The sequence below is a fragment of the Lonchura striata genome, chromosome 4, assembly GCF_050655825.1.
Source record: "Lonchura striata isolate lonStrDom1 chromosome 4, ASM5065582v1, whole genome shotgun sequence".
In the NCBI taxonomy this organism is placed as follows: Eukaryota; Metazoa; Chordata; class Aves; order Passeriformes; family Estrildidae; genus Lonchura; species Lonchura striata.
In genome coordinates, this window is record NC_140706.1 from 9,801,681 (window position 1) to 9,829,201 (window position 27,521).

The 27,521-nt window shown below is 39.7% G+C and overlaps 2 protein-coding genes and 1 long non-coding RNA gene across 8 annotated transcripts in view; 2 read left to right on the top strand and 1 right to left on the bottom strand.

Moving 5' to 3' along the window:
• Nucleotides 1-18,105, top strand: part of HGFAC (HGF activator) — a 39,178-nt gene extending 21,073 nt beyond the window's left edge. The window contains exons 8-14 of one of the 2 annotated variants that reach the window (XM_021550692.3): nucleotides 6,285-6,459; nucleotides 8,748-8,833; nucleotides 9,314-9,554; nucleotides 12,042-12,181; nucleotides 14,293-14,433; nucleotides 15,432-15,580; nucleotides 17,905-18,105. In XM_021550692.3, the coding sequence (XP_021406367.3) occupies nucleotides 6,285-6,459; nucleotides 8,748-8,833; nucleotides 9,314-9,554; nucleotides 12,042-12,181; nucleotides 14,293-14,433; nucleotides 15,432-15,580; nucleotides 17,905-18,075 (1,103 nt within the window). In that variant the 3' untranslated portion in view covers nucleotides 18,076-18,105. The remainder of the gene's footprint in view (nucleotides 1-6,284; nucleotides 6,460-8,747; nucleotides 8,834-9,313; nucleotides 9,555-12,041; nucleotides 12,182-14,292; nucleotides 14,434-15,431; nucleotides 15,581-17,904) is intronic. The other variant, XM_085577636.1, reaches the window with a different exon arrangement.
• Nucleotides 18,106-19,210: 1,105 nt separating this feature from the next.
• Nucleotides 19,211-22,124, bottom strand: LOC144246207 (uncharacterized). Its single transcript, XR_013339868.2, has 2 exons — nucleotides 21,940-22,124; nucleotides 19,211-21,529 (listed from the first exon to the last, which is right to left on the bottom strand). It is a non-coding gene; the product is annotated as an uncharacterized LOC144246207 (long non-coding RNA).
• Nucleotides 21,621-27,521, top strand: part of DOK7 (docking protein 7) — a 59,852-nt gene continuing 53,951 nt past the window's right edge. The window contains exons 1-3 of one of the 5 annotated variants that reach the window (XM_077782732.2): nucleotides 21,626-21,838; nucleotides 21,965-22,010; nucleotides 24,133-24,378. In XM_077782732.2, the coding sequence (XP_077638858.2) occupies nucleotides 21,785-21,838; nucleotides 21,965-22,010; nucleotides 24,133-24,378 (346 nt within the window). In that variant the 5' untranslated portion in view covers nucleotides 21,626-21,784. Of the gene's footprint in view, nucleotides 22,011-24,078; nucleotides 24,379-24,402; nucleotides 27,434-27,521 lie in introns of those variants that run through there. The other 4 variants (XM_085577633.1, XM_085577634.1, XM_031504586.3 and 1 more) reach the window with 4 other exon arrangements.

Here is a 27,521-nt window from a genome sequence, read left to right on the forward strand (position 1 = left end):
ATTCATTGCACTGAGACAGTGTCACTCTAGGGGATGGTGAGCAGGAGACCAGAGCTGTGGCTTTGCAAAACAACCACTCCATGTCATTTATGGAGGTGGCAGATGTGAGCAGTGATAGGCTCTTCTTATCTCCAAGCCTTCTTTGCAATTTTAGGACCATAAAAAAGCTTTTGGTGAATATAGAGAAAAACAAAAATTAAGAAGGAAATACTGTTTGCATGGAGGTTATGGATTAGTAACTTATGTTTCACACCTTGGCAAATGTGGGCTAGAGAGGAGAGCTCATGAACTGTGCTGGTAGCAGCATGGCATACAGCAAGGACTGCCTGTAAGGATTCAGAGATAAGGCAGGTACCAAAGAAGAGGGAAAAATTTCTCCAGTCAGAGATAGGAGTAGGTTCAAGATCCACAGAGTACTTCTTTATTTTTACATAGCTGTGCATTTTCCAGATACTGGTGGACACTAAACTTTCTGTGTTTTGCTGTGTATTCCTAAAGTGTTGCCTTTTTAGATGACAAGTTATAATCCTAGTATAAACTAATATGATTAATATTAGCAGCTGCTAATATGAAGCATCTGCTTAGTCTTTAGTCTTGTGAGAGTGCCTGACTTGGCAGCAGTGTTATTGGGTGCTGGTTAATTGAAAGCCATTAGGGTGTTTTTAATCCTGTTTTTGATTTATTTGACACGTGATAGTGGTTTCAGTTCATTGTCTTACAGAGGGCAATCTTCTCTTGAAGTGCAAGGGGATTGACATCTCTTAATCCATGCAATTGGCTGTAATTGTCAGGAAGGTGGTTGAGGGAAGATGTGGAAGATGTGATGCAGCTCATCCTTGGATTACTGTATTGTTTGTTTCTCCCATCTCCTGCTTTCTCCTCTCAGCCCACTCTGGATGCTTTGGGGGCTCAAGAGACCCCCACCTCTCATTACAGTCTCTCTACAGAGCAGCTGCTCCTCTGCTGACCACCATTAACTGCTACACAGTCTGCTCCTTTTCCTGTCCAGAGGGTTATTTTGGCTCATACTCTAAGCATATCAGGATCTACAGGTATATTCAAAAGAATGAAAGCTTTCACTATGAATTAGACACTCAGATAGTCTTGAAAATCCTGTATGGCAGTCTGTGTAACTCTCAAAGTAATATAGCACTGATATTGGCTTGTTGTTACCAGAATTTCTTTCCCCTAGCTCTTGAAAGCCTTTTTCCTAAATATATTGCTCCTATTAGCTTTATATACCAACCTATTGGATTGCATTTATGACTCTGTAAATCATAACTATTGTACTAGAATTGAAGATAATAAATAGAAAAATGAAATGGAAAAAGAGCCACTCCTTCCTCTTATCTAGGATATTACTTTTCTAAGCTATAAGAAAGTACTGGCAGAGTATAGATTTCTGGATTTAAACTTTTATTTTAAAGAATTCAACTTATTCAGAAGGTAGCTTTGTACATTATCTTTTATAACAGATATAAATCTCTTCAATTTTACCTCAGATGATCTAAGCATTGGCAAGTATGAAGTTACAAAGACACTTTAAAGAAGAAACATATTAAAAAATAAGTCTAGTTTCAGTAAATGCAGTGTGCCATCCTTATGCCAGGATGCAACTTTAAGAGCTTTTGTGCATGTAAATAAGCTTTTTTCCCCCACGGTCTTAAATCCATCCTTGTTTTACATGTTAATTTTCTGCTAGATTTATTGATTACAAAAAAATGACAAATTTTCTACCTTTCTGCCTAGCCTTTAGCTCAGAGAGATTGGTTGTGTCATAATTAGGCTGCAGTTTCAGCAGGCATTCATTCCAGTGTTAGGTGCTGTCAGTCCAGAGGTTTTTGTGCTATTCAACAAACTAGAAAGTTTCAGAATTATTTAAATCAGTTATTTGTTCTATATATGTGCAATCTGCTGTTCATGACCCCAAACAGAAATATTAAAATCTAGGTAAATAACAGTATGATTAAATTATATTGAAATATAGATACATAGGTCCCCTTATATTTCAATTGTGGTATGAGTTCATTAATTTTTAAACTCTGAAAGCCACAGTGGGTGCTGTTACACCTCACATTCACAGACAGGCAGGAAAATGCAAAGCAATTTGCTTCAAGCCAGGAACAGTCCAGTCCTGGTGCTCCTGCCATGCAATCCTCTGCCTCATGTCATCAGACTTCACATTCTCATCATTAAAGAGTGAAAAAAATGTCAACTGGTTTCTTCAGTGGAGTCTGCTCCTTAGATATTTACAGAGATTTTCAGTGGTGTAGGGACACACTGGAAGATAAGTCAAATCCTCCTTTGGAAGCAGTACGAGGTTCACAGGGATGTCTTTCAAAGCTCTCTTCATGGTGTTTGTTTCATTTAGCACAGAAATATTTGCCTTGTTGCTCTCAGAGCACCAGGCAGGGTGTGTGTGTCTGTGTGTGCTGTGTTTCAGTGCATAGTTGGATGGAAGGAGATGCCTGTAAGAGCAGGCTCCATGAATGCCAGAGGCTCCTTTCTCTCACACATTTACTGCCAGCCTGGAGTATGGTTGGCTGCCTGTGCAGCAGGGCAAGGGCAGCTCCCTGAACTCAAAGCTTCCATGCCTTTCATCTCTGAGGGCATCTCAGCTACCCAGGAAGGGAGGTCAGGGACCTTCTGGCTGAATAAAGAAAAGACAAACCCTTCTGCAGGCAGCCCACAAGTCTGAACTCATGTAGAAAGGAAATTTGGCTTATACCCTTGTAAAGGATGGCTTGAAGGGCAACACATCCTGTAATGCTGAGGCCATGTAAGAAACAAATGAATGCAGAGGCATAAAAGAGCATTGTTCATTGCTGGTCATCTTCAGGAAGCAGCGTGAAGCTGAGTCAGGGCAGGTTTAGGTTGGATATGTCCTTTTCCTCTTCCCCCCTCTCTGTTCCTGCCATCAGCTTATATAGAGCAGTACAAAAAATTAATCTAACATTGTATTTCATAAAAGCATTACACATTGGTCAGGGATAAATCAAAGCATTGCTGAATAAATGGGTTACTTTAAACCATCCTGTCCCAGAATCAGAACCATTGGTGAAAAAAAAAATTATAAATAGAATGAAACAGTTTATGTGTATGTGGAAAAAAGTACATTCCAAGCTAAAAAACATCAGGAAAATTGATGGTGAAGTGTTCTGGGGAAAAGAAAATGTGAAATATTCATTGTTTTCTGCAGAGTTTCAAAGGAAGCTCCTAAATATGTTCAGGTATGTAACTACAGGACATGAAACAAGATCTGGAGACAAAAAGTCTTGTGTAATGCTTTCAGAAAGTCAGCAATTGGAACTGGTTGGATAACTGCTATTTCAGGTTGCTGTTAATATTAAGATCCAAAACTGTTTTCTTGGAAAAGGCAGAGACTTGCTGTGACTTGCTTATAAAATACAAAATCTTAACACATGTGCAATGTTTTACATGAGCTATTGAAATACCTTTGATTGAAAAAATAAAACACAACAAGAAATTATTTATAATTTTAAATTTTAATAATATTTTTTCTGAAAAGAAGCAAAGAGGGATGATAGTGGCATAGGACTGCAGAGTAAGTTGAATTTGCATTTGCATCAAAACTTTCATGATCTGAAAGTTTTGGCCATTTCTACTCTTAGCAGTGATTGGTGGTAGTATAGGGATGTGAATGAACAAGAAAACATATATTACATCCTCCATTACTTTCTTCCACATAAGGAAATAAATATGTTTCAGAGTTATGAGACATTATGGAAGCTATATGGATTTGGGACTGAACAGTTCCCAATCAGAGCAATCCATTAAGAACTGCTGAAAGCAGACCACCTACACACTGTTTCTGACAAAGAGGGAAAAAGATTTTTTTCAGTGCTGTAACAGTTCAAAAAAAAAAAAAAAGAAAATATTTTTTTAAACTGTTTTTCCTGAATTATAGGTGATAAAATGTATAAAGCATTGCCAATACTTCTCATGGCCTTAATGGGTACCATTGTGCTGCTGCCAACCACTCAGGTAAAGGTTTCTGGAGTGGAGCACAGACCAAAGGAAAGCTACTAATGAATGTTAATGTTTCACCTCAGAAGCCTTTCCACAGGATAGCAAATTAACTCAAGTTATGTCTGTTTCCAAAATACTCTTCATACAAGAGAAACAAAAAACTTCTTGAGAGATATTACTGCTCCCCTCAACAAGTGCAAGATGTAATCTTAACTTCTCAGCTACAGAAGGAGAACGTGAGGGATGATATAGAAAGAGCCAAATTCTTCCAGTTAAAATACATTGGCAGCTTTAGCAATGACTGGCAGATCTGATGGAATAGAGATATGTTGGATTTTAAGCCTGACAAGGATAAGCACAAATTGTAAACACCATCTGCAAGACATCCAAACCACTGGTATTGCAGAATATGGCCCCAGGTCTGTACTGAAATACAATCCCTTGTTTCAGTCTCATAAAAGTAGCCACTCTAAATTGTTTCTGAATGCAATAAATACAGTACAAGTAAACACAGCACCTGGTACTTCCCTGCATAAATGAATAAACTTAGCATCCGGCATGATTGAGGTATTTTCATGATGCTGTTTCAGGCAAACAAAGCAGGGTAACTTGCAACTTGCTCAAAAAATAAATGGCAGGTTTGCCAAGACATGGTTACTCTTGCTAACAATACAAATGATAGACAAGTTATTTTCTGTGAGGTCCTATATTATAATTTTTAAAATATGAGTTTGATTTAATGTTATTTTTATAGTCATTGAATAAAGGGAATTTGATTCAGGTTGCAGGTGGGAGAAAATGTGATCTGAGCACATCAGAAGTGTCTGTCAGGCCAAGCTAGAAAGTGCATTTAGCAAAGTGTTTGTATACTAACTAATGTTCTTCCACCAAAATTCTTGACCTTCATCTCCCAAACTTATGCCATATGCTTGCTTGTGGTTTTGAGGTCTGTCTACACTGATGACTTGGCAGGGTAATTAACAGCAGCAGTTCAGTACTGTGGTTCATTATTTCAGTCCTGGTTATGTGCCCTGGTTCATGTATCACCTTATTCTGTCAAAATAAACAGGCCTTTGGCAATAGCTGTCTACACTGTGTGGTGTGATGGATCATCCTCAGAGGGTGTTTTTCAACAGTTGGTCAATGATGTTATATCTTTAAGTATGTCTATATGTTTAGAAGAAGATTCCATCAGTCTTGTGACATGTCAAGGACATGTCACGTTGACATGGCTGGGACAAGAAACCCTCTAAGGCTCGGTCACAATTAATCCTTTTTGTGCATTAGATGGTTTTGTGTTTCCTTTGGGATACTCTTAGCTGTGTTTTGAGGTGTAGGCTTTCTGCTCAGTGTAGCTATTTGTATACAAATGCATCCCCATATGTTTTTCAGCCATAATGCTGGTATGTGCTGTTGATAGATCTTGGCAGCTGAGTATACAGGTCATAGAATATGCATGTGTCAGACCTAGCTGAAGAAATAGCCCTCCTGCAGGTGACAAAGACGTGGGTTTTGAATAAGAAAATTCAACCTACAAGTTAGAAGTTTGCAAAATTGACGAATCTGCAACACATAGCCATATTTGTAATAGACATGAGTATAGTGTGTATATATATATATATGTATATCCATATATATATATGGATATGTATGAGGCCAGTAAAAGAAGTATTTTCAAAAATCAGGTCCTTGAAGCACTTGCAGAGCAGAATTATTTTCAGTACTATGTCTCTGTTTGAGCTGGTTGCCTTAAGCACCCTATATGTTCAATGGAGATTCATTCAATGTGGACAGGAGTTTATGGGATCTATCTCATCTTAAAAAAGTTACCTCAAACAGGCTGGATCAGTTTGGCACTAGAAATCTCTGTTTCTCTTAATTAACTAAAAAGGAAGCCTCCAGAGATGAGCTCAGATGTGTCTAAAATTAGACCAGAGGAATCCCAGCCATATTGCTGACTTTGCTGCAGATTGCTGACTGAAATCTTACATACACAGTACAAAGTTTAGGTCTAATTTTCTTCTATTTTGTCTCTTGATTACTTACTTGCTCCTGTGTAAAATTAGGTTAACTTACTACTAATTTAAAGCAGAGGTTTTAACTTCTTAGGTTCCTTTTTTCTTTATTAAAAATTTCTTGTTTGGTGCATTCAAGAAACTAAAAAAATTCTTGTTTGGTGCAAGGTGAAAGGCACTGCAGGGTTGGGCTCTGGCTGTCATTGCAAACCTCAGCTGTGAAGGGAGTGTTTAACATGCAATTATCACTGATTCCTGACCAGTCTCTTCCTCTGCCAGTCCCAAGCCATCGGTGCTACATTGGCAATGGCACAGATTACAGAGGGACAGCCAAGACAACCATTTCTGGACACAGCTGCTTGCCTTGGAATTCAGACCTGCTTTACCAAGAGCTTCATGTTGACAGCATTGGGAAAGCAGTGCAGCTTGGCCTGGGGCCCTTCCCTTACTGCAGGTGAGGAAAGTTCTTGTTTGTCCTGCATTTGTACATCAAGAGAAGGATGTGTCGTGGAAATGAGAAGCGCCAGGGATCTCAAGGCAGAGATCTCCTTGTCTCAGAAAAGCTAGACTGATTTTAGTAATCAGTCAGCCTGACAAGAGTGATTGTACAGAAGACAAGATCTGGTTGATAGACTCGATCAATAACTGGGTCTGCTGAGAGAAGCTCAGATACAAAATAATGTTGGAAATTCCAGGTCCTTTTCTTTTCCCCTGGGTAATGAGTTTTTTCCCAAATGAGACCATAATGCAAAACTTTTGACATTGCTCACTGATGTTTATCCAAAACGAGAAATCAATTGAAATGGCTAAATTTAATTTTTTATTCTTTGCTTGTGAAAGATATACCATAAAGAAATATTTTCAAAAGAGAAAAGTTACTTGAAAATGAAAAATCAAAGCACTATCTTTAAATAAGATTGAAATGGGATGTCAAATCTTTTTGATTTCTTACAAAGGAAAACTATTGCCAAAGATTTCCCAGTGTTTCAATTTTGATTGTACCATATAGTGATAAACTACATTTCTGCTGAAGTTTTCTGTTAAGCTATAATGAAAATAGCTTGTGCTATGTAGGTTTGTGACTTCTCCTCAATCACCTTATGTTCTTCCCCCTGTTTCTGAGGTATCCATGAGCTCAATGGATATCCACAAATAAATGTTCTTATTTAGAGAGAAAATTTCTCATCCTGAGCAAACGCTAAACCTGCCAAACTTTAGATGATTCTCCATAAATTACTGGTTGATGCCTTTTGTTTGTTTGCTTGATTGCTTGAAGATTTTGTTTGTTTGCTTGATTGCTTATTTGTGTGTATGTGTGTGTGTGTTTTTAATGGAACTTAGACCAGTAGTTCAGGAAAATCAGAATGTCCTGCACTTCCTAATTTGTTTAGTAATAAAAAGCATGAATGCATGCTGAAGTAGCCCTTCTCTAACTAACACCAACTAAAAATAAACAATTCCTACCCTACCTTTAAGCCCTCCCACCTTGATTTCCAGGGCTTGCTCCTCATGCAAAGACTTCAGTATCTGATTTATGGTGTCCCAGCACAGCGTGGCAATTTATCTGGCACACGTTTTGTGCTGTCATGAAACTTGAGCCCTTTGATTTGCATTATTTATGCCCAATATTCACTTTCAGATTTGAAATGCAGAGAACAAAATGGTGTAGGAGCTGATGTGTTCATGTTCTGTAGAGCTGAGAAAAAAGCTTTTCACTTTTTTGTCAGCTTGTTACAATTTCTGGGGATATCTCTGCTGTACTATATAATCCTGCAGATATCTTCTTCTTCAAATAGTCTAATTTAGAAACATTGTTGGCGGAAGATGACTCAACCTGTGTTGCTTCTTCAGTTCTAAGAATTTGAAAGTGCTCTAATCTTTTCCTGATGAGCAGTCAGATTGAAAAAGAAAAAAAATAATCGAAGAACCTTACAATAACAGAGAGTGCTTGTGATAAATCCAACTGAAATTAGAATTACTGCTTATCTGGAGCTCTGAACTACTTTGTCTATTCTTCTTGGTCTAATAAAGTCTCCCTATATTCTTGGAGGTGTAGACTGGGCAGATTTCTGGTTACTTATTATGCATTGATAAAGGTAGGCTGTACCACAGAGAAACCCAAGTGGAATCAAACAAAAATGTATTTAACACCAAGATAATAAAGGGCAAAGTAGTTTCTGTTACTCCTTTTTTTTTCCCAACCTTTTTGAGGAATACAATATTTTCTTGAAACAGTCTTTAATTTCTTCAGACTCTCTAGGGAATGTGAACTTGAGATTTGCAAATTAATTTTTGCTAGCTATTCTTGTTATGGATTTTCTATGAGTCTACCTGTGTTGGAATCTCCTTGCCTAAAAAATAACCTAAAACAGAAATCTCTCCCATGGGATTTAGTTCTGAAAATAGCTGAGCTGATACCTGTGAAAGCACTTCAGTGTGGGCTGTAGTTAAATGCTGTGAATGTGCTCATGCATCCAAATACTTGTAGGCAAATTTTACAGGTGTTCAGTTATGTCTGTATTTCAGGTCCTAGTGAACCTTAGTCTTGGTTAGTTTTAAGATGAACAATTATATTGAAAATCTGCTCACCCTTGTAGGTGAGTACTTTGTCAGATGGCTCAAAATCTGAGAGCCCTGTCAGTGCTCTGCATGGTGCAAGAAGAAAAAGCAGAAAACCTTTCAGAAGCTTGGAACAACACTGTGGTTAATGCTTGTAATTCCCTCTTCCCCTGAATTAACCAGAAATCCAGATGATGATGATAAGCCCTGGTGTTACATCATGAAGGACAACAGTTTGTCTTGGGCGTATTGTGACATTCCAACTTGTGGTATGTAAAGGCTTTCTTAAAATCCATGGTATGAATGAATTAAGATTTATTGATACTACAACAAGGTTTTACTGCGTAATTTTGAGTGTTCTACTGTTCCCAGAAGTGTTGAATATTTTACTGTTTCCAGTAAACAACAGGCTTCTTTTGCATTTTTGGAGTTGTGATACAATCTGTGATTCTTGTCCTGAAATAGCAACAGTGTCATGCTACTGCTGGTCACACTGTCATACTACTGGTTTGGTCACAACCATCCCAATATCCCCAAATTTTCTGCTAGAACATGCAAGGTGCCAGAAATGACTGACATTTTGGTAATTTTGGTAAAAATTATCGTCACCCTGGGAATTACAGACCCAAAAAAGGGAGTGGGCTTCTGTGAGCAATGAGAGGTCTACACCCTGAAGATGTGTTTAATGGTGTTTAATTCCAAAACATAAAGACTCTGGTAGTCTGAAGCCATATCCCTTTTTATCTCAGCAAGCAGGGAAAGGAGGCCATTAGTTCCAGACAAAGTAGATATCTCTGCAAGCACCAAAAGACCATGTGGAAGAAGACATAAAAAAAGAAGTTTTGTGAGACCCAGGATTGTTGGGGGGTCTTCATCTCTGCCTGGATCTCACCCCTGGACAGCAGCTATATATATTGGAGAGAGTTTCTGTGGTGGAAGTCTGGTTCAGACCTGCTGGGTTGTGTCAGCAGCACACTGCTTTGCTAACAGGTAAGCTCACCCCTTAGTGTGACAGTGGGTCTTCACAACAAATCTGAACTGAGACAAGAAAGAAGATGAGATTATAGAAGACCAATGTGTCAAAAGGAATTTCTGGCAATTTGAATACTCCAAATAATCTAAAAAATATTTTGGACTATTATAATCTCATAAGCCCTTATCTTGTTCCTTAAGTAGTCTCAAGGAATCTAAACATCCTGACTAAAAGAATAAGGTAGGATGAAGCAGCACACAGAATGGGGCATCACATGTGCAAGAACCTGCAGGGGAACAGAAGTATTTCTCTTCTTGTTGGTTACCTTTCTGAATGTTTATGCCTGTTTTGAGATATAACAGAGATGACTATGCTCACTGCTGTGTTTTGTTCAGAAAGGCTGAGACAGCCAAGCAATGATTTATTAGAGACAATAAATTACTGTTGGTTGACACAAATGGAGTGGGCTGAGTTTCACAAAAAGCCACATGGAAGAACTAAACTGTCAAACTTCGGAAGCTCATTTTCTTGAGAGATATTTTTTTTCTCCTGTAGGACACTGGAAAAAATATTGATTATAGGACGCTCTTACTTTATTCTACATACTTAATTTTCACAAATGTTCAACACTTTCCCTGATTTCAGTTTGATCACATTAAAGGAAAGATATTACATCATTTGATACCCATTGTTCCTTTGCATAGTAAAGAAGCCAAGAGAAACAGAAAACCTTTTGCCAGAATATAGACACAGATAGCTTGTAGAGCTAATAATACCACTATGAATGCTGTACTGAAGCATTTGGAGCTCAAGCCACAATGCATTTGTTTTTCAAATGTTGTGAAATAGCTACTAACTTTGGCAGCTGTTCAGGACATTTCCACCCACTTCCAGCTGGTCGTTTGGTACGTACAGATTTTCCATAATGACTGCATTGTAATTTGTGTTCTTCTGTTTGTTTAGTACCTCTGGTAGTCACAATTCCAACTGTTTTCCACTAGGCGACAATAGATACCTGTGCAACTCAATTGTTTCTTTTTCTTTTCTGTAGCCCCTCCTGTTTTATTTCTTTTCCTGAATGAACCATCTGTAAGTCCTAGTAGAACCATTCAGTGGTTAAATTATTCTAAATACTGTTTCAGAAAGTGACCTTCCACTGTTTTACAGGCCAAAAATTTGATTTTCAAGGAGGTTGATTTACTACTGCAAAAATTCTGATAAAATCATGGCTTTACATATTGATAGAACATTTTATTGTCTTGTTTTTCAGCAATACAGAATACACTTTGTCCTTTCCTTTGTTAACCTTAAACATAGTTCTTGTAGCAGTGTTGCTGCTGTCTCTCTGCACTGCAATTGCCCAGAATCTCTTTCCTCTGAGTCCATGGCTGCTGGTCATTGCTGTGCACTCAGTACAGTAGTTCTGGGGGAGGTTCTCTGGTGCTTTCATACCTGATGGGCACAGAAATGCAACCAGGGAAACTGCAAAGATGCAAATCACTCTGTGTCTGTGCATGATGTGTGACACCAGATATTTTCTTCTCCTGCACTGGGTAACAAAACACAGGTGTGATCCAATGTTGGAGAAACTTGCTAACTCAATTCATTGTAGATTTATGCAATTTGAATTGGTTTTAGAACAAGAGTGAAATATGAATTCTCTTGCTTTCAAAGATAGAGAATATATTGCCTTTCTTAAACACTTCCTGATTATTCCCAAATGTCCCTTACTTCCCAGTTGCTATACTTGTTCTTATTAGCTTTCTTTCCTAGGACACTGGATATCAGAGGACTGTGGTCTTCTTAAAGTGAAAAACTGATAGTTGGAAAAGATGGTGTGAATTGCAAATACTGTGTTCTCCTCTGGACGGGAGGTTTCTCATTAAATCCATGTGCTTTTGGGACTTCACCAGGTTGCTTTTGATTCTGGACAACAGATATAACATAGATAAGCAAATCACAGAACTGGTGATATTTTCTCGGTGGAAGTTTCCCAGATATTCCTGAATTGTCAGTGTGCGAACACCTTTAAATCCTGGTGCATGCCTATAATTTTTTTCAGGAAACTGTTTTCCCAGAGAAATTAGATATCCACTACCGAGTCATCTTTTGATCCTCCATTTCTTTCTGAGCAGTTTTTGTAATCATGGGCAATGCTGAGTTTAAGTTGACTCAGTTAAGTTTCTAGAAGTGTTTACACCCCCCAAAGATGCTTGTTAGCCAAACAGCAGCTGGGCAGCAGTGCCTGTGCTGGCATTTTCCTTCTTTAAAGAAGCAGCAGCCTTTAATTAGGCTAATCAGGACCCACAGAGCCTGGGTCTCACAGTTACATCTTTTTCCTTGCCCTCTGTAGGGGGAAACAGGTAGAGGCATTATGAGAGGGTAAACAATGGACATGGAGGGAATCTAAGGTTATAATGGTTCATAGGATACCCAGCCACTGGAAAATCAGGTGCATTTGTCCTGCTAATCACAGAACAGCTTGTCTCTCTCTTGCATTACAGTCCACTAAAATCCACCATTCGAGTAGTTCTGGGTCAACAAATATTTAATAAAACAACTGATGTAACACAGACATTTGAAATAGAGAAATACATCTTGCATCCTCAGTATTCTGTGTTCAATCCTACGGAACATGATATTGGTGAGTATTTTTCTTCAGACAGTTTTATTTTCCGTTTACTTGACCTTGTTTCAAGTTTAGATGGTCTGTTAGAAACTGCCTTTAGAGTGGAAAAATCATAGATACTAGGAGAGGCTTTTGAATGCAGAGGGTTCTTAGTTCTACCAGAGTTATAACAGCATCTGAAGGCTAGACAAATTCAGATGAAAAATAAATTGCAAATTTTAAATAATTATGATAATTAGCCTTTGGAGCAATTTACCTAGATATGTGGCAGATTCATCATCACTTCAAGTCTCAGTGAGATTAGGCATTTTTTTCAGCTGAACCAGAAGCTGTAGGCTTGATGCAGGAATTACTTGGTAAAATTCTATTGTCTGTATTGTATAAAGGATCTGACTAGATGAATGTAATAACCCCATCTGCTCTGAAAACCTGTGGTACTCAGAATAATTTTTTACATTGAGATAGATTTTAAAATCAGCTGTCTTATCAGTCAGAAGTTAAATGCCCTTCTGATTGACCTTATAATATTAGTCAGAATGACAATGGAGCAGCAACTTACTTATTTTCTGATCTGCTCTTGTGAAAGTTGTCACGTCACTCCAGGGCATCAAGCTGTGTGAGCACTTTGTCTATGAGACTATTTAATAGCCTGACATTGGGAATATTTTAGGTCAGGCATGTACTGGCTTTTTTTCTGGCTCACAGATGGTGAGTATTTTCTACTATATTGCAAAATGCATTCAAGTTCTGTGTTGGTGGGAGCTCTGTCACAGTGTTCAAGGAGACAAACTGGATTTGAGACATTTCTCTGCTATGAAATATCCTGGTGAAAACCACCCATGATGCTTTGAGATCTCATAGCTTTTTTAATTACTCTGAAATTAGGTAGGCGTGCCTCACCAGTGTGCTATGTCCAAATCTAGGGAGAGCTGAACATGGAGTGCCTAAGACAAGTCCAATTCCAAAAATAAATGAGAAAGCAGAAGCTGTTGTGGGGGCAAGATGCAGGTGTTTGTTCTGTCCAGTCAGTGATTTCTGCTGATGCAACAGAAGAGTTTTGTCCTGCTGAAAATACTTTTCTAAAGGAAACAACTATCGCATGAATGTTTGCTAGGAAATTTGAGGGATTCAGAAGCAGGCAGAGTTAGTGGGGAAGAGGAGAAAGATAAGGAAGTGTGGGAGCAAGGTTTGTGTGGGCTTCTCAGACTGTGAGCTACTGCTTCTATGTTCCACTAAGGCCAAAAATTAGCTGGTAGAAAAACAAGACTATCCAGTAAGGTCACTTGTTTTCCATACAGCTGTGCTCACAAAACTTTGAGCTTCCAAAAGGCCTGATGAGAAGGTTTAACAGGTGTGTCCACATTACCTCAGCTCTGTTCTCTTTGAGTGGTGTGGCCAAACCAAGATGCTGCCCTTGTTCCACCCAGTACATAGCCCCCTTTGCTGCTTTACAGCCAAATGAAACAGGGAAGAAATTTTTGAAATCTTTCAGTATCAATCTAATGATGCTTCACAGCTATGTATTTACACTGTTTTCAACCCCATGACTGCTTAGCAAAGACTGTGTAGGTTATGAAATATTTTGTAGCTTCAAGGAGCTTGGTTTTGAAATATCCCAAGGTTTTATTCCTTAATTTTAAAGACCTTGAATTTTGCTGAACTCAGTATTAACAGGACACAAAATACACCAGCTCTTGGAGTAATTAATTTTTTAAATGGAATTGGAGTTAGGCCAGTGGCCAGGCTTTCAGAAGCAGTGAGTATTTGCACATCCCACTTATTTCAGCTGAAAGTTGGGGATATGTCACTGTTATTTAACTATTAGGTGGGAGGAGACACATGTATTTTCTATCTTCCCCCTTCTCTACAGAGGCAGTGAAGCAAAATCTGCTCAGTGAGCATAGCATAAAATAAATATTCCCACTAGGGGAGTAGCTGAATGTTTCAGCCTTCAATTTGCTGTGAAATCAGGTGCTGTTGAGATGAGTCTGTCTGTCTTTGATTGAAATATCTTAATTAAGAGAGGCTTAGGGGATAATTAAATTTGTATCTGAGACCCATTACTGCCAATCCCATTAAAGAAAGGGAACAGTCACTTTCTTCCTCCTGTATTTTCTGTTCTGCAGCTTTGATTAAGCTGAAGAAGAATGGCCAACGTTGTGCTGTCAAGTCCCAGTTTGTTCAGCCCATCTGCCTGCCAGAAAGTAACACTGTTTTCCCTGACCAGCTGAAATGTCAGATTTCTGGATGGGGACACAAGCATGAGAGTGAGTAAAACAAAAGCTGATGTTTGTAGAAAAAAATGATGATAATGAAAACATAATGCTCGGGCATAGGTTATACAACTGAGAGTTTGGTAAAATGTTTTGCAAGGGACTTCAGGTGGGATTTTTTTTACCTACCTTTGGAGTTTACAACATTTACATCTGAAATAGTCATCCTGAACTTCCTTTACAGGCCTTGGAATTTGGAGTGTGATTCCTTTGACCAAATGTTTGCACCAATTTCAGGATGGAATGAGCTATGAGCTAGCTAGATCTCAGTGGACTGGGAGGAGAGAAAGCAGCTCATTGGAGTGCCAACACCTGGAATTTTAGCAAAGTGAATCTTTCCCCTGATTTCTCCAGATAGAGAATTTTAACTTCACCATCAAGAAACTTTGAAAGTGTTGATAGGAGAAGGCCAGGTAGACTTTAGGCTAAGAAGTTCTTACACCCAGTTTGAGAAAGGGGGAAAAAATAATCCCATCCTTTCAGAGGAGAATTTTCAGGATTATGAGGCTGGACCATGCTGCTTCTATGTTGAGATAGCAAAGACCTATGTAGGTAGATGAGAAGGATTGAGGAGCTGGCTGCTACATTTTGGTGACAGACAAAGTATGAGCAACTATCCCAGTCTAAATGTATAAAGAAGTAACGGAGTCTTTGAAAAATGGATGATTTATTATCACATCTGGAAAGAGGTAAGGACAAGAGTGCTGGAGTACTGTTCCTGAGTCTCTAGAAAATGAGAGAAGCCAAAATAGATTAATGGCTGGACATTGCAATACTGTTATTTTATGGAGTCTGACTGGAGGATCAGAAAGTGATCAAAAAATTATTTTATTTTAAAGATGTCCATATGATGAATATTACTGAGAGTTGTTAAATATGTTTATTATGTGTTACATGTATTAAATGTGTTGTATTGTGTCTTGTGTTTTCCTGTTATGCTCTTGACATTCTATAAAAATTACTTTCTTTTCCTTTCTGGGAATTTTTTTAAGATATATCTGGTTATTCAGATGTCCTGCAAGAAACACTGGTTCCACTTATTTCAGAGGAGAAGTGCAGAAGTCCTGAAATTTATGGAACAGAACTCACAGAAAATATGTTCTGTGCTGGCTACTTTGATAGCAAATCTGATGCTTGTCAGGTAATGCTAAGTCATCTCTAGGCAGGTGGTAGAAATGTATTTTGCTCATAAATGTGGTAGTGGTACAATTCTTACTTTTGACTTTATAGTGTTCCCAAAGAAAATAAATGTTCCTAAAGAAAAGAACCTTACGTGACTGCTTCCACCTTCATTTTTTATCACGTTCAATGTCAGTTAAGCTCCACAGAAGGGATCCAGGGTATTATATTCCTCCTACCTTCACATAAGACAGTGTTTGTGCACTGGAGGGTGTATTGCTCTGGTCCTGGCTGAGCCTGCAGGTGGTGGCAATGGATTTCTGCCCAGCTGGCAGGGATGTGCCAGCAGGAAAACCAGCATGAACCTGAGTGGGGTCAAATCCCAGAGCTGCTACCTCTGACTGAGGGAAAATAAGGACACCTGGGTAGGAGGTGAGGAGCAGTGGTGAGGCTTGGAGGAAGGAGCTGAAGTTTCTACAGTGGATGTGACTGAATGGTGTAGAATGTCAGTCAACTGGAAACTGTGTTATGTAACCTCAGTCTCTCATGGAATGACCTCATACTCTTACTACTTCCAGTTATGTCACACCTTGGCTCTGAATAAGGATGCAGAATTGTTGTGGTGATAGATGAGACTCCTTAAAATGAAGGATCAGATTGTTCCTTACATAAAACTTCAGATTTCATCTACAGCTCATTTTGAAGGAGGAGGATTTTGCTCTATTTATATAAATTTGTGAAAAGGCAGCACCTAGATAATAGCTGGCAGTGTAAGTGCAGGAAAGAATACCACTGTAGTGTGTGCTGGAAGCCCCATAGAGGTCATAAACATTTCCAAAGAAAGGTGGCAGGAGTGAAATGGAAGCAGCCAGCAGTGGCTCAAGGCCAGGGCTGAGGTTAGGGTTGCAAGGATTCACATGAGCCAGAGAGGTGAAAACTACCCAGCTCCCCTTGCCTTTCCTGGGAAGTGCAAATACAAGAGACAGCATCACAGCTGATTCTCTCTCACAGCCCAGGAAAAACAGAAATTGGGAATGAAAAAGAAAAAAGAAAGTGGAGGGAAGGAGAAAGGAGTTGCACAAAGACAAGTGGTCTGGAGAGAATTACAAACTCTGAGAAACAGCAATTTTGAGTCCCAGATGTTGCTGAAGAACAGTGCTCGTGACATGAAATCATTATTAGTGAATCAATAATTCATTTTTTCCTATTGTCATACTTGTAGTGGGGTCTGAGGAGAAACAATATAGACCTCTTAATGTAATAACAGATGTAGCTGACCTCTGGGTTTTTTTTAATGTACATTAATGTACACTTAGAATATTAACCTGTAAACCATGTATAAAAAATACTCCAAGACCAAGAAACTTCAAACAGACAATGTGTTTTCCTTGATTATTTTAAAAAGATTTTCTTGGAAACTTTTTTTCATTTAATCAGTGCACTGATGCCAAAATTGCAATCAATTAGACTAATTGTGAAAAATATGCAAACAAGCAAGACTTCATCTGATGTCCCTCACTTATCACAGAAATCTTCAATATAAAGGCAACACAATTTTCCTAGGTATTTTGCTCTCAAGAAATTTTCTTTTGAGATAGGAAAAAAAATCTCCTTGGTCACAAATAACTAGTGATGGCTGCTTTTACCAGTACCATTTAATAAGTCACATTTTTAATTTCTAACATTTTAATTTCTCTAGAAAGTCAGTCTATGAGTAATAATAATAACCCCTGTCCTTAACGTTTTCAAAGTTTAAAGTAAGTAGAAATGTTTAAAATTAACTCTTGCATGTTTGGGCTGATTTTTGGTTTATGGTTTAATGACAACTTAAATTCTCAGTAGCAAATTCAAACACTTGCAAAACCCCATATGCCACAAAAATACTGTATCCCACAGTCACAAAGTGTGGCTGTATGCAACACCTTTCTTTGAAAGCTCTCATGTTCTCTGAAAGTTGCAGTAAACTGCATCAAGAAACTGTCCAAATGCACCCATGTAACCCCTTCATGCAGTGCTGATATTACAACACATTTGCCAAGCCTCAAAGGCCATTGAAAATTATCTAAATCAACCATGCTTTTCAGCAGGTGTCTGAATCTAAAAATTTCATATTTTTAGACAAAGCTGGTATTTTGATACTTTTGTTAATGCTTAATTTTTAAAAATACATCATTATATCTAAATATTACTAAAAATGCTTTCTATAATGAAACCTCAGTAAACTGCTTATTTTTTTTTTTTTAGTTTAAATCTGATGTGCAAACATTCCTATTTTAGGATTTTCCTTAACTAATCTTGTGACTGCTTCCTATCAAATTAGATAACCTTTGCTTACTTTTGATGCAGGGAGATTCTGGTGGACCTCTGGCTTGTGAGGAAAATGACATCTCTTACCTCTATGGAATTATCAGCTGGGGAGACGGCTGCGGCAGAGCCAACAAACCTGGAGTATACACAAGAGTGACAAACTATGTAAAGTGGATTAATGAGAAAATAGCCCCCCGAAAAACTAGTTGAATAGTTAAATACACTAACATTTGAAGCAGAGTTCAGGAGTCTTTTGGTTTTATTTAAAGTGACATAAATATTTTATTATAAGCTGATATGAAAAGCCTCATGGTAGTTCTTAGCAGTTCCAAGCCAGACCACCAAAAGCAGCCCTGCTCCATCTGATGTCAGCAGCCTTGATCTAGCATTCAAGGGCTGTGGATTGCTCAACACACGTAACTGCCTTTATTTGTCTTAATAAAAAAATCTCCAACATATCAAGACAGTGCACAAAAATCTACAACTCTCTGCCTGCCTGGTGGATTACCTAAAAATGGATTTGATGTGTTTTGAAGTTTCTGGTGGAGCTGTCATCCCCCAGACTAACCTGCAACAATATTGCCCTTGTATTCTCAGTTGAAATGAAAAAATAAACAGGAAAATAAAAAATGAAATTCCCTCTCCCTGAGAAATGATCTCTTGAAGCTCAGGGCAAGAGACACCAAGAGAACAACGTAGATAAAGCTGCTCCTCAGCTAAGTGCAACAACAGGTCTGAGGAAAGAAACCAGAGGGTTTAGGGTTTGTTTCAACCAAACACCTAAGCATATTTTTATATAAACACATTTCTGTGTTCCACTGACGTAAAATCAGGAACCTGTCTCAGAGCTCTGCTGAACCTGGTGTGCAATTTTCCAGCAAGGTTAACACAACACCTCCTGAGAGCTCAAAGTCTTCCTGAAAGATGTTGGAAGATGGAGCAGCTGATTTAGGTTGATACAGCCATGACCTTTTGCAGACTGTGATCTGCTCCTTGCCTTGAGGATAGCAATGGAAATACTTCACCTTGCTGATAAATCCCTAAACATTTCTTTAATTTGACAGTGTTTTGAAGATGTCTTAGGTTTTGTACTAACAAGTTGTTCAACTATTTAGATAATTCAGAAAGGAGGTTTCTTGTAACAGATTTTTCAACTGGATGGCTGGGGTGCAGCTTGACATTTTCCTTAGGGATTTGGTGATACCATAAACCACAGGCTTTACTGTCATGGTCTATAGAATTGTTATGGGAACAACCAAAGCAATTATTACAATATACAGCTGTTTAGAGGCAGTGGACTCAGCTGTATTAGCAAAAACAGGCAGAAAATTATTAAACAGAAAAATTCTGACAAAGAATGGATTTTTTTATTTTCCTATTACAGGAGACCTTTAGCTATGTCAGATGTGTACATTTAGGTGTTGATGTGAAATGTATTTCTCCCCTGGCAGTGAACATTTATGAACTCTCTTAAGTTTCTCAAGCAAAGTTGTTTTTTTAAGTAATAGAATTTTAAAGCAGTGCCTAGATATTCAGATGTGGTTTTTTGTTTGCAGTGTCCTCATGGGTTTCTTAGTAGTGGTGAATGTTATCTGCAATTAAAAGAATTTTTTTTAAGGAAAAATAACCAAAACCTGCATCTGTGAAAGTAAAAATATACAACAATGCTAATCTAGATAAATGATGTAAACTGTTTAATAAAAACATTTACCCTCTGTTTCTTGAACTTAGTCTGTCATGTATAAAGTTACAGTAAGATCTTTGAATCCCTCTGTAGGCTGATCTAGAGGTTGAGAGCTGGTAGAAAGATGAAATAACACTTTGTGCTGGAAGGCATTGAAAAATCTCTCTGTAAGGGTCAGTTTCAGCTGGTGGTGCTCCCAGTTTAATGCAAGTGTCACACACATTTCCAGTAGGCAGATCTAAGCACCTGGGCATGTTTTGCAGCTATTGAAGCTGTGAGTCCCAGAATTAAAGTCTTCAGTTTGTTTTTCTGAGGCACTAAATGGTAGCTTGAAAAACTGATATCCACCTTTGGGATCTTGATTTCAAAACAAGCTGGACACTCTTGTTGTGGGGTCTGCCTCCCTGGCCATTTGCAGTCTGAGTCTGGCTTGCTCAATGCCCTAAAATGAATATGTATGACCATGTGACAGGACTTACTGTACCTGCTGCTGAGACAAGTACTGCATCAGCAGGAAGGAACTATTTGCTAGTCTTTGGAAGGGATTCATCAGGAAGAGGTTTCCACTCAAAGATGAAGCCATTCTGAATATCTGTATCTGTTTTGTGACTTCAGCTTCACTTTGAAATTAATATCTATCCACACTGTGCACCGTTTTGGTCATGCAGTTTCGTGTTGTATATACTCTCTTGGTCTTCTCTTGCAGAAAAGAAGGTGGCTGTTTGATAGGAAAGGTGTTAGACTGGTGTTTCTGACAATTTGTGTGGAGATTTTTAGCTGTCCTGTTTTTAAAATCTATGCTGCTTCTATCAGTACACAACAACACCAGTACAAATTACACACTTTGAAAAAAGATATTGAATGGCCTGTTTTCTGCCTTCAAAGTTCTAAATGACAGATCTCCAGCTGATACTACTTTGAATGCATTAAAATTAATTTGTGGCTTTCAAAGCAGCCTGTTTATCCACTGTGACTGCATTGGCTTGGTGGTACTAAATGAAAATCATTTGAGCCTCAGCTGTGAGGTGACTGGCACAGTTTTACAAGCACAGAGTAGGGATGGCAAGGAGATGTCCAGGTTATGAGATGTCCTGACCTCTCACACCCTGACATCAGTCACATTCCTATGAGGCACTCCAGCATCTGTCTCCTGCCTTTCTGTTGAGCATTACCCCATGGAAACTAATTCTCCATATTTTTTACCCCCTTTAAGTGATTATTGCCTTGGTTAAAAAGAAAACCAAACTCAAATGTACTACTAAAATTTTATCTTTTTTACTAACTCTATATTGAAATTGAATTTGAATGCAAAGCCAGTTGAACAAACACTTCCCTATTCCATTATGAAACACACTTAAAAGATGGTTCTATTAAATTGTATGTTATTCCATGCAAACTGACCGATTTAAAAGGAAGAAAGAAATGCAAACATCTAAAAAAACCCCCCTTCTATTATGCTACTGAAAGAAAAATGTGCTGTAGTGCTGTTTAAAAAAAGCTGATGAACTAATTACCATCAAATAAGATGCAGCAGGAGTATTTTTGGAATAATGGACTCTAATTAGTCCATTGCTCGTGGAAATAAATCTGAGGACATCATTAACACATCTTCTTCTATTAATTGTAGCTGTTTCTGGTTTGGTGTAAGCGGGTTGTTATCTCGTGACAGTTGCATTGCAAAGAGGAAAAAAAAAAGTGAGAGGAGTATTTTTATCCGGGGTAGTTGGCAGTGTCTTCTGGGAGCCAAGGAGAGCTGTAATTATACTTTTGAAAGTGAAAATTGGGCATTGTAAAGAAGGTGTCGGAAGGGGGCGTTTTGGCCGGCCAGAGGCGGGCCCCGCTCCACGAACGAATCCGGTGCGGGCTTTGCGGCCGCCCGGGCGCGGGGCAGCCCCTGCGGTCAGCGGCAAAGTCCGGAGCCGGATCGGGGCGGGGGTCGCGCCGGAGTGGATCCGCGGCGCTCCGGAGTGCTCTGAAACCCTGGGAGAGGGGAAAAAAAATATTAAAAAAAAAATAAATCCAAGATCCCCCCGCAGCCCAGAAGTAAAACACGTGAACACAGATTCATGGGACGGCCCGCAGACCCCCTTTCCCCGGGGCCGGGCGGGGCCGCGCTGGCCGCCCGCCCGCCCGCGCGGGGCCCGAGCGGAGCTATTTTGGAAGTGACCCCTCGGGCGGCCGGAGCGCGGGGCGGGCGCAGCCAGCCGGCGCAGCTGTCCGGAATCATGACTGAAGATGACGGATTCCGTGGTGGTGGAGGGTCACGTCAAGTTGAGAGACGGAAAAAAGGTCCCCGCTCCCGGCGCCCCTTCGGCCCGCGGGGGTCCCCGACCGCCGCCCCCTGCCCTGAGGGGAGCGAGCCCGCTCTCCCCCGCGCGGCCCCGGCTAACCCTGTCCCTTTGCCTCTCGTTGCAGTGGAAGAGCAGGTGGCTGGTGCTGCGCAAGCCCTCCCCGGTGGCAGGTAAGGGGCCGGGCGGTGGGTTCGGGGCTCGGGCCCGGAGCTTGCCCGCTCCCCGGGCCGAGTGCCCCAGAGCCGCGGCGGGGCCGTCCCGGAGCGGCGCCGCCCGGGAGCCGCGGCCGGCCGCGGGGCGAGCTCTGCGCTCCCTAAAAACTACGGGACGAGTGACTTGCCAAGGCACCGGCGTTGGATTTGGTGCCCGTTCAAAATGCACTTTTACATTTTTTTTTTAAATTTTTTTTTATTTTTATTTTTCTGGTGGTGAACTTACTTCTTCAGGTTGATTGCTGGCTGTAAAAAAAAAAACGCACCAAAAAAAACCCCCAAAAAAACCCTGACACTGTAAGCTCGGTAGTTATTTTTGATCAGTGTTTTGACAGAAAATATCACTTCAATTTAAAAATAAAATGACATTTTGAATTACGGAAGAAAAAAAAAAAAAAAACCGTTTCCATGCTTCTGAAGGGGAAACTGAAAACGTTACACAGAGCTGATGTTTTGCTGCTGCAGAGGGAAAAGTAGGCTTCAGGTTTCCCCATCTGTTCCCAAGAGGGAGAACATTTGGGCCTGAAAGTATCTTTCCAGGGCTAATGTTGTCCACACTTGGAAAACGTGAATCTGCACTGCTGCAGAATGGATTATGGCAGCCCTTCTAGCCTCTTGCTAGAAAGACTGAAGGCTTCTCAGTGATTCTTTGTTACCTGAGTTGCTACAAGAATATTTTAGTGGTTTAAATACCTGTATCTCATCTCAATCTGTGAAACCTCCCTGTGTGAAAGGGCATCTGTTGGTCATAGGGCTAGTACATAGACCTGTGAACATGGGCCTGAGTTTCTGTTGTAAGCCAGCTTTGAAGGCTGTCGATGGTGAAGCCTGACTGAAAATGCAGCTTATTTCTCAAAAATACTGTTTTTATTCTAGCTCAATTAGCCAGGTTTACTAAAAAGACCCTGGTGATTTGCTTTTCTTGGTATGCAAACCATAGCCGTTCCTCAGACACACAACTGTATTGCAGAATTTCTAAATACCGTGGTTGCAGCTGTTTTTGCTAACAGGTGCACAAAGACAATTGGGAATCCATGTCAAGCTCTGCATTAGTTAGCAGACAGTTTAGTCTTTCAGTCATTTTTTCTCTGTGGATGGAGATTTTGCCAGTCCCTTGCCCAGCTCAGAGCTGCAGGGCACCTCAGCGGGGCTGGGAGCACCATCCCCAGTATTTATAAAATGGTGCATGGGGATATTTGTCTTTTGTGGTTCATAGCTTAGCTTAAGCTGTGGATGTTGCAGCTTTGATATTGACCATCAATTTCATCTACATCTGAGTGCTGTGTGATAGGAAATGAATGTGGGGGAAAGAGGGCTGGTTTTGTCATAAATGCTAAAGGTGGGAGAGGTCACTCCCCTTTCCTTTTGGGTTTGCTTGTGAAAATGCTTGCTTTCTCCATGGGGTTATGGCACTCAAACTGGTTTCTTCCATTGCACAATTACTGTGTAATAAACACCTCTGGGAAGTGGTTAATAGCAACAGATGACACAAGCAAACACACAAAAAAAAAAAAAAATAAAAGAAGGTGTAGCACATAATGATTTTTAGCAATGGCTGCTGTGTAGCATTTAACTGGGAAACCTGAGCCGATGGGAACAATCTCGTAGCGCAGTCTGCTTGCCATTTAGTGGTTGGGTAATCTGCGAGCTACTGTAAGAACTTCATTTGTGGTTCAGTATGTTCTCATGAAAATACAGATAACAATAGCCTCTCGGTCTTTAGAGTCTGTAATGTGAACATCTTTCCTAGCATAGCTCCTAATGCTCAGAATTAATGAGTCAGTCCCCACTGGACTTGGGAGAGGATCTGAAATGCCACTGGACTTTGAATAAAATAGGGAAGATTTATTACTGACCTCCTTATTTTTGAGCCTCCAGTTTAACCCTTAAAAGACACCTTCAGTGTTTGCTTCCTGAAAACAAGGACTATAAACTACCTGGGGTTGGGCTGGGAAAAGAAATCAGAGTTCTACATTGACTTTATCGAGCTGATCCTGCAGTTGTCTAAAGCCCCTTTGTATTGCAGCAGGGTGCTGAGAAATTTATTATGGTCTGTGCTCTGCATCATCATCTCTGACAGTTTTGCTCCTTTTAGACTGTTTGCTCATGCTGGTATACAAGGATAAATCTGAACGAGCAAAAGGGCATAAGGAGAGGAGCAGCATGACCTTAGAAGACATCTGTGGCTTGGATCCTGGGCTCTCCTATGAGGGCCTGAATCACACGCTCGCAATCATCTGTCTGTCCCAAGTGGTGATGCTGGGATTTGAGAGCAAGGAAACGATGTACGCGTGGGATGTGCGAATACGCTACAGTCTGGGGGAAGGTAACCTTTGTCTTCTCACAGTTTTATTCTGGGTTTTTTTTTTTTTCTTTTTCTCCCACAGGGTGAAAAACCAAAGAAAAGTGAAGTTAAAATGCAAATAAAACAGTACAGTTCAGGACAAGATTGTTACTTGTTTGAGAGTGGACAAACTGTTCTCTCCCTTAGATGTTAAAGCAGGTATCCCTTCCAATAGCTTTTGACTACAGTACCACCCAGTACTGATGGATAACTATGACAGCTCTTAATTTGTGGTTTTGATTTTGACACTGATACTGTGTAGCTTTGAAGCAAAAGTGATCAAACTTCTGCTTCTGGTCCTACAACTGACTCAGGGATTCTGGCAAAAGGACTCAGGGGCAGCCTGAAATAAGAGATGCAAAGTCCTGAGTAGAACTTGGCCAGTTCATGCCCAGGTTGCTGAGCTGCCTACTGGGTGTTGCATTGATAATTCTCATTGTTGGTCATGTGCCATTTCAAAAAGAGACTTTTTGCACTGAGGAGTGTCATCAGACACATTCTTTCCAGCTTTCTCTTTCCTCCTATTTTACTTTCTTGGTTAGCAGCTGTAAAATGTACTGTGGTGAACAAAGAGTGGTAATGTTGGTAATCCATAGTATCTGTCTTATGTTTGTTTAGTCATAACTAGGGAAGGAGGGTAGGTGTGTGGGAGACACACATTAGCAATCTTTATCATTTGTTACATATGCTCTGCCATATGTTGGGTTTGTGGGCTCATTCCTTTGCAGTACATATGTAGAAAGATGTCCTGGGAGTTTTAAAGTAAAAATATGTAGCACTATGAGAAGTGAGATGTGTGGATATAACCCCTAGGGTTATCAAATACGAAGCCTTACATAACAGGAAAGGTTAGAGGAGTTGCTGAACAATACAGGCATGAGTAGCTGGAGTGGTTGGTGCACTTTGATGATACAGCTTTATAGTCTTACAGTGCTGGTTTTGTTTCTTTCTTTTTTTTTATTTTTTATTTTTTTTAAACTAGGTTTGGGATCTATATATAGCATAGACTTGTCCTAAAAACTGAAGGAATACTTGAATATAACAGAGTATGTGTGGTTTTTATGATCTTGCACTGATGTAGTGCTGGAGTAATTTCAGTCTGGGTGTGAGGGTTATGGTTGGGGTTGGAGGACATGTGAAAGCAGCAAAGAGTTTTTTTCAAGGAAAGCTGTGAATGAGGTAGGAATAGAGCCTACTGGATTATGACATGTGCAGCCATGGAGTAAAGGTGGAGAAATTATGTGTGTGGAGTGAAGAAATGAAGAAGCAAGAAAACAAGCATAATTGGTTGAACTGGCAATAATTTGTATAAAGTTAATTGCAGACAATCTTAGGGGCAGGAGAATAAACCAAAGCATTTAAATTTCTTTTCAGAATTTTATCTTTCATGTTCAATTAGGAGAACAAAATCAAAGTGCATCTAGTTTGAGTAGACAGAAATAGAAAAGAGAGAAGATGTAGATGAAGAGAAGATGGTGACTGGTGTTTTTTCTTAAAGTGTAGTAAGGGTGCCTTTGTGTGCCTTGTGCAAATAAGGTGGCTGGATGATAAAAATAGGCTAGGGAGAGATGACCTCAGAGTCTGGGAAGCAAAAAAAAAATAGTGAAAGGAGCTGACACTCTTCTTGAATGAGGACCACAGAATGGAGGCGTTCACACTGGAGTTCCCAGTGTTTTCTCTCAGGTTTTAGCAGATGAGGGGATGTGATTCCTGGAATGTGCTCAGGCTCACAACTCATTTTGAGAAGTTAGTATACTGCAGGTCAGTGCATAGCTGTGAAAAGGAAAAGATGGGCTGAAGAAAGTGATGGATTTAAGTAGTACCTTTTGTTCAGGGATATACTCAGCTCTGTGTCTTCATAAATTTCTTTTTATAGAGTAAGAGAAGTCAAAGGCTGGGGAGAATTTTGAAAAATATTCCAGTTTACCAAGAAAGCAGTGTATGGAAAAGCTTTATTTTCAAATATCCTTTTCCTTTTACTTTGGCTCTGTTCAGATTTGTGTGTGCTGTATTTTGACAGTGCTCTAGAACTTGTGCTGGAACTCTTTGTTTTCAGCATCTATTGTAACTTGCAATTGATTATGTGAAGAGTGGGCTTCATTCCTCAGTTATGAAGGAGAAGGAATCCTGACGCTGCTTCTCCCGTGGTATAATTGCCAGCAAAATACTGGGCAGAGTTAACTGAGCAGAGGAATGCAAATGACATTAAAGATTGCTTTCTGAACATTATGGATCACGATGGTTTTGCTGTCTTTTTGATAGCTTATGTTTAAGTAGGTTGCGTAACGACTGCGTGCCCAAAAGGGGACATGGTGTGACTATTGATTTGCTCCCTAGCAGTGCTACTGGCAGAACTGTAAGCAGAGCTGTGGTTAGTTAGATCTATCTCTGTCTCCTTGCACATTTCACTCGAATGACTTTGTGGCTAATTCTGCTGGAGCCTCAGGGAACTCAGCAAATGCATGTCATAGATGAGGAGTTGGCTTTCAGCTTGGATCGTGACTAAGAATACAGCAAGCAGTTAGATGAGAAGCAAGACTCAGACCCAGATGAGATTTGTGATGCTTGAAGAGGCATGGGCAAGAAACAGGGAAGAGCTGATGCAAGAGCTGAGAGTACCTGGAAGTTACCCAGTAGATTTCATAGGCAGGGAGCTGCTTGTGTAATCTTTGATACATAACCAAAAATGAAATCTATGTTATTTCTTGATAAACACCACCAAAAACCTCCCCCTGGAAATAAGTCTTGATGCTTCTCTCTACCAAGACAGATGTTGTTTGTTTTTTTAATTAGTTGTGGTTTCTGTTTTTGTTTTCTTTGTTGGTTGGTTTTTTTTTGTGTGTCTAATCACAATATGAAAGAAACTAGAGCAGTAGTGGAGGTCAAAACAATTGTTTGAGAATTATATGCTTGCCCACTTAAATTGCTCCCTTTGAAACACTGAGATTTAAGCCCTTGAAGTGATCCCAACTTATTATTCAGAATGCAATAGCCCTGGAAGAGAAAATGGGAGACCAGCCTAGAACAACTACTTTAGGTAAGGATACTGCAATTAGACTGGAATTGGGATTGGAACCTGGATTTTGTAAACTTGAATGAGATAAGTGTTTCTTTGTCTTTCTCAA